Source organism: Arachis ipaensis, chromosome B8 (assembly GCF_059453495.1).
Source record: "Arachis ipaensis isolate K30076 ecotype BB chromosome B8, ASM5945349v1, whole genome shotgun sequence".
NCBI lineage: Eukaryota > Viridiplantae > Streptophyta > Magnoliopsida > Fabales > Fabaceae > Arachis > Arachis ipaensis.
The window spans coordinates 33693239-33699036 of NC_142443.1; the positions used below are offsets into that span (position 1 = coordinate 33693239).

General features: G+C 28.3%; 1 protein-coding gene across 1 annotated transcript; it reads right to left on the minus strand.

Moving 5' to 3' along the window:
• Positions 1-592: 592 nt before the first annotated feature.
• On the minus strand, positions 593-3885 carry LOC107610898 (putative WRKY transcription factor 54). Its single transcript, XM_016312878.3, has 3 exons — positions 3512-3885; positions 1983-2087; positions 593-1115 (listed from the first exon to the last, which is right to left on the minus strand). The coding sequence occupies exons 1-3, from the start codon at positions 3883-3885 to the stop codon at positions 593-595; spliced, it is 1002 nt and encodes a 333-aa protein (XP_016168364.1).
• Positions 3886-5798: the final 1913 nt, after the last annotated feature.

Here is a 5798-nt window from a genome sequence, read left to right on the forward strand (position 1 = left end):
TTTTTGTAATTAAAAAATTACTGTTTAAAATTTTAGGTGTCAGAATTAAGAGTTTAAAATTTTAGGATTTACGAGGTTTATGATATTTTTTAAATTTGATTTTGATCTTATATTTGTAATTTAGAATTTATTTGGTTTGTATTTTTATTTTTGAATTTAATTTTAAACAAAATAATTTTTAGAATTTTTGAATTTGTATTTTGAAATATTGAAAAGAGAATATACAAAACATAAAATCTATGTATATGTTTGTTACAATTATTTTTTTGAATTTATGTAAAAAATAGCTGAAAAACACTAATTTTATTGAATTTTGACATTGATTTATTTACTGAGAAAATTTTTCAGAAATCATTTCAAAATCGATAATTCTTACAAACTAAATCCATCGCAAAAATTTATAGCTAATCTGTGATACCATGGATGGTATGTACAAATTATATATATAATAGTATGAAGAGGTGAAGGAGAAAGATATCTATTTTATTTTACTGCTTTTTAATTTTTTCCAATATGAAAACGAGCACACTCAATTATATTACTTATAACGAAGCTTCCTTTTCCAACATATGAAGTAAGCAAATTAAAAATCTTATATAATCATCGTAATCTGATCTTGATGATCAAAACATGCCATGCCATCAAAATCCAAGTCCCATCCAAAATCATAATAATAATTATTGTCAAACTGATGAACAGTAGTATCATCAGTGCAAGATGGTGATGACGATGATGATAGCATAGCAACATGCCTAGAATATTCTAAATCAACTTCATAGTGATCATATAATTGACTCTGATGAGTAGCAACACTATGGTCATCGTGATGATCATGAATCACTAATTCCACTGCCTCTTGTTTTGTTGATCTCAAAATTTGTTTTTTGCTGCTTGGGATGATATTGTTATTGTTATTATTGAAGCTAAGGAACATTGAAGATTTGGATTCATGTTCCAAAATAATTGATTCCTCGTTATTATAATAATTAGTGTTCTTGCAAGTGTGATGACCATAATAGGTAGTTCGGTATAATGGGGGATTCTCTTGAATTCTTTGAACTTGTTTCATTGCTGGGCAACCCTCATCACACTTATGACTGCACCTGTAGTAGTTCCTGCCATATATCCATTCAATTCATTTTCTCTTCAATCATATTGCCCGTTAATTCATATATGATTATTAGAGAGAAAACAATTTTTTTTTTCTTCCTAAAAATAATGAGTATGATCGATAGAGATAATATATAATATTGAGATAACAATTTTAGAGTAAAATTAGAAAATTAAATATATTTATCAATTGACATCAATCAATTTTTTTTTAATTTTATTTTTAGATCGCGTTAATATTAAAAAAACATCTAAAATCATATAATAGAAGAACATCTAAAACTCGACTAAAAAAACATTTAAAAGTAAAATAGAATATCCAAATCAGTGATAGTTTTATTGAAAACTATGAGAGAAATGGATAATACGTATTTGGAATTGAAGTAAGACCTTGATAAGTGTGAGTGAAAAAAAATATAAGCAAAAAAAATTATTTTTTAAGAAAAAAATTGGTATATGTTTTTTCAAAAAGAAAATATTAGGGGATTATTAATACTATATTTTATTAATATTAGTTAATATTTTAGAGTAACATCTTATTTTTATACTTATTAAAATTTAAAATTTAAAATTTAATTTTTTGTATTTAGAGTTGATAAGTGTTAACAAAAATTAATAAATATTATTGATCTTACAGCATTAATCAAAACATAATAGACTATTATTTTTTCCGTTAACATCAACTATTTTTTTAAATTATTTTATTTTAAATTTTAAATTTTAAATCATAAATCTCAATTCTAAATCTTAAATGTTGATGACTAATATTAATTAAATAGAAGCTGTTTTATATATTTTTATTTAACATATATTGGCAATAATTTTAATTGAATTACACGTGTATAAGAAGCTAAGTAATAATTAATTTATACCTGAGGTATTTCGAATTCATTGTCTTCTTTTGTCCGTACTTTCTCCATGCATGGCCATCTTCAAGTAAAATTGGATTGTCCTTCTCCCAAGTTGGTGCAGTTGTTCTTATTAACATCAAGACAAAAATTAAATGAGTTATAAACTATTAATCTATTTGCTGATGAGCTAATCAATACTCTAGCTAGAAGATGAAAGCACATTATATCACAATTGATGATCCAATGATTATGATACTAATAATGTGTCCATTCAATTTTTGACCAAGTCACCAAGTTGCTGTTTTATAATTGCAATGAAAGCATATGAGATGGAATAGAGTATTTTAGTACAATAATTATGTCTCTCTGCTGTTAATTTAACAAAAGTGTGTGGCACTAAAGTACAAAATATACACCCTATCATCATAAGTTAGGCAGTGACTAGTAAAAAAGTTAACCTAAAAATTAAATATACTAAAATTAATTAAGAATTTGTTTTAGCTTAATATTAACATATATATATAAAAAAAATAAAAAAAAAAATATGTGATGACCAATGAACATAATTTTGTAGACGTGTATTGATTTAGATTTCAAAACTACTGTAACTATTAAAAAAGAAATTTATGAACAATTTTAGATAGGTCTAATTATGAAAATTTTTATCGTTCTACCATATAATTAATATTTTTTAATACACCACATAAATACCAACCACAGCATATTAAAAGTAATAAAAAAGTATTAAAAAAATTAAATTTTTGTTATAAATTTTTATAGAGTAAGAATTTTTTACTACAAATAGAATGAGATGAAAACTCTTCTTCTTAATTAAAAAGATACATGAGCTTAGAAATAGATTATGTCAGGTGTATATTAAAATCAGTCAAAATTACTTATCAGTATAAAATACATGTTAGAATATAAATACATACTAGAATATAAATACACATTAAAATAAATTAAATCACACATATATTTATACACAAATATATTGATGACTGATTTTAGTAACTAATTTTATTGTATAAATAGCATTTTTCCTTAGCAATATATGTGTTGAGGGCACTACCGATTCCTTTCAACAGTTACAAAATCCTAAACATACTATATTATATATTCAATTTTCTGTGTAATAAATAATATAGCTATCACTTAAATAGCATAGTCTTCTCATCTTTATTTAAAGGTTGGTTTGAGTCTCACTCTAACTTTAAAAAAAAGTAAACTAAAATTTAAATTAAGGTGCTCTTCCTTCTAAATCATTCTTATGTTTTATATATACATACAAAATTTTTAAATGTACCGATATATCAGTATTTCAACATTTTTTAATCATTAATTTTAATTATAATATATATATATATAAAAATTAAGATCAACTTTAAAAACTACTGAAATATCGGTGTACAACAATAACAACAAAATATATGTTATTATTTTCTTCAAAAAAGAGTGAGATAATTAAAATAGGAAAAATCAACAAATTAAGTTTTTTTTTTAAAAAAAAAAAGTTTTTAAGAGAATGACTTATTGTAAATAACTCTTACTTTCTCTTGTAGCGCCCTCTTCGATTATTTGTGTGGAAGCTTTTGCAAGCCTCATCTAAATTTTCATGCTTTTGGCAACTTGATGGGGAAGAAGAAGAAGATAAATCTTTGATGGGAAAAATTGCATCATCAATATTATTATTACTATTATTGGAAATGTTCAAGAGCAAAAGGGTGTTTGTGAATGATCTTAGCACTTGGTGCACAAGATCTTCAGCAAATGGCAAGATCAACGTCAACCCTTGTTCATCATTATTATTGGATCTATGAACAAGAAGTTGAAGCAATTGATTTGCGACGTCACGCCCTCTAAGTAGCTCTTGCTCCATTATTTCCCTTCTTCCCTTCGATGAATAATGATGATGATTCTCCATTGTGGAGTTGTTTTTGAAAGTGTTCACTAGATTGGGGGAGAAAATTGGAGAGGCACCACACGCCTTTTATTCAACTAGGAAATATATAAAAATGTTTTTCTCTTTGTATTTCCAAATTTGAAAAGGACTAGGATGGTGCTCGCGAGTCGAGACAAAAAAACAAGTTGAAGAGCCACAACCAATCAAGTTTTGCCACCTAAGAATGAGGGTTTCCTCTTATTGGTGTTTGTTTTGATGGAGATGGATGATGAGCTCATTTGGATTACTTCATTCTAAACACTAAGCTATCCAATCGAAAGGACAAAATTGCCCTTATTATCAGGTTTTTGCATCCTTGGACCCCGGGAGAAACCTACCATGCGTGTGGGTGAATTCCTTGCATTGACAAAATTATATCTAAAATTATTTCTCTTCAAAATATAAAGAGGAGTGCTACGGGGCAGTATTTTTGTTAAATTCTGTCTAGCACTTAACCATCAAAAGGAAATTGAATGATTTTACACCATTAGATGCAATCTCACACCATTAAAAATATCATTGATAGAACCAACTTGGGTTGGTCGAGTGGTCAGCTCACTCGTCCGCTTAAACAAGTGTCGGGAGTTCGAACCCCGCCTTGTGCATGCAGCAACCCATTGGCCAGCGGCAGACCCTTAAATGGAGCTCAGATCCGCGACGGATTAGTCTTTAACCTGTCGGGTTGGGGGATACCGTTTGGGTAAACCAAAAAAAATATCATTGATAGCTAATTGATGGTTAAAAATCACAAAATCTGTTGGCCCCCTAGACTTTCTCAAATATAAAATCGATAATATGAGATATATAAATAATGGGTTATGCTATGTGTATATTAAAATTAGCTACCAAAGTCAACTATTAATATAAAAAATAAATTAAACTACACATGTATTTATACATAAATACATTAATAGCTGATTTTAATAACTAATTTTAATATACAAATAACATTTTTCATAAATAATTATATTTTTAATACTAACAACGGGATCAACATAAGTTATATATAGAAATGTCAATTAGAAAATTTGGTTATGTTTGGTTATTTATGTATATAGCAATCTGTCATATATATTTTTGGTAGGAATAAATTAGGATAACAAATCAAGCTGCTATATGATAAACTATTATTTTATGATTTATATTGTATTTAATTGAGTGGTTTTATCAAGTCTTTACCCACTTATTCATATGATTAGCATGATATTACAATTCCTTCCCAAAATTGTTCCATGGTTGAAAACTTGCTTCCTAGAGATCTTTTATTTGTGTATTTTAATTCTCCTTTATACCATTCGATGTCGTGATCTGTGTGTTAAGTGTTTCAGGTTTCATAGGGTAGGAATGGCTTAGAGAATGGAGAGGAGGCTTGCAAAAATGGAAGGAATACAAGAAACTAAGGAGACGACCAGCGAACACTGACGCGAGCGCATGCCTCACGTGAACACGCGGAATGAAGAAAATCACAGCGATGCGAGCGCGTGCCTGACGCGAACGCGTAGACGACGCGTACGCGTGACCTGCGCGATCTGCAGAAATAACAGAATACGCTAGGGACAATTTCGGGTCGCGTTTTAACCCAGTTTTCGGCCTAGAAACACAGATTAAAACTAGGGAACATGCAGAAACTCAACACACGTCCACTCACATTGAGATACAGTCACATACATTGATATTAGGATTACTTTTAGTTTTAGATCTGAATCTAGATTCGCCTTACATTCATAGTTTATGCTTTTGCTTTGGATTTTGGATGTTGAAGAGTCATCACCTCCGTTGAAGTCACTACTTTAGTTTGTTTCCTTATTCCTTTACTCTTTTCAGTTGTTCATTAATCTTATTCAGATAACTATGTTGCATTTTGGATTTATTAACATATAGAGTTATTTTTATTT

Excerpts from the sequence above, each read along its gene's own strand:
- LOC107610898 (XM_016312878.3), bottom strand. The coding sequence starts at position 3,885 with ATGGAGAATCATCATCATTATTCATCGAAGGGAAGAAGGGAAATAATG. Across the intron at positions 2,088-3,511 it reads AGAGGGCGCTACAAGAGAAA|AACAACTGCACCAACTTGGG; the intron begins GTAAGAGTTATT and ends GATGTTAATAAG. Across the intron at positions 1,116-1,982 it reads ATGAATTCGAAATACCTCAG|GAACTACTACAGGTGCAGTC; the intron begins GTATAAATTAAT and ends GATATATGGCAG.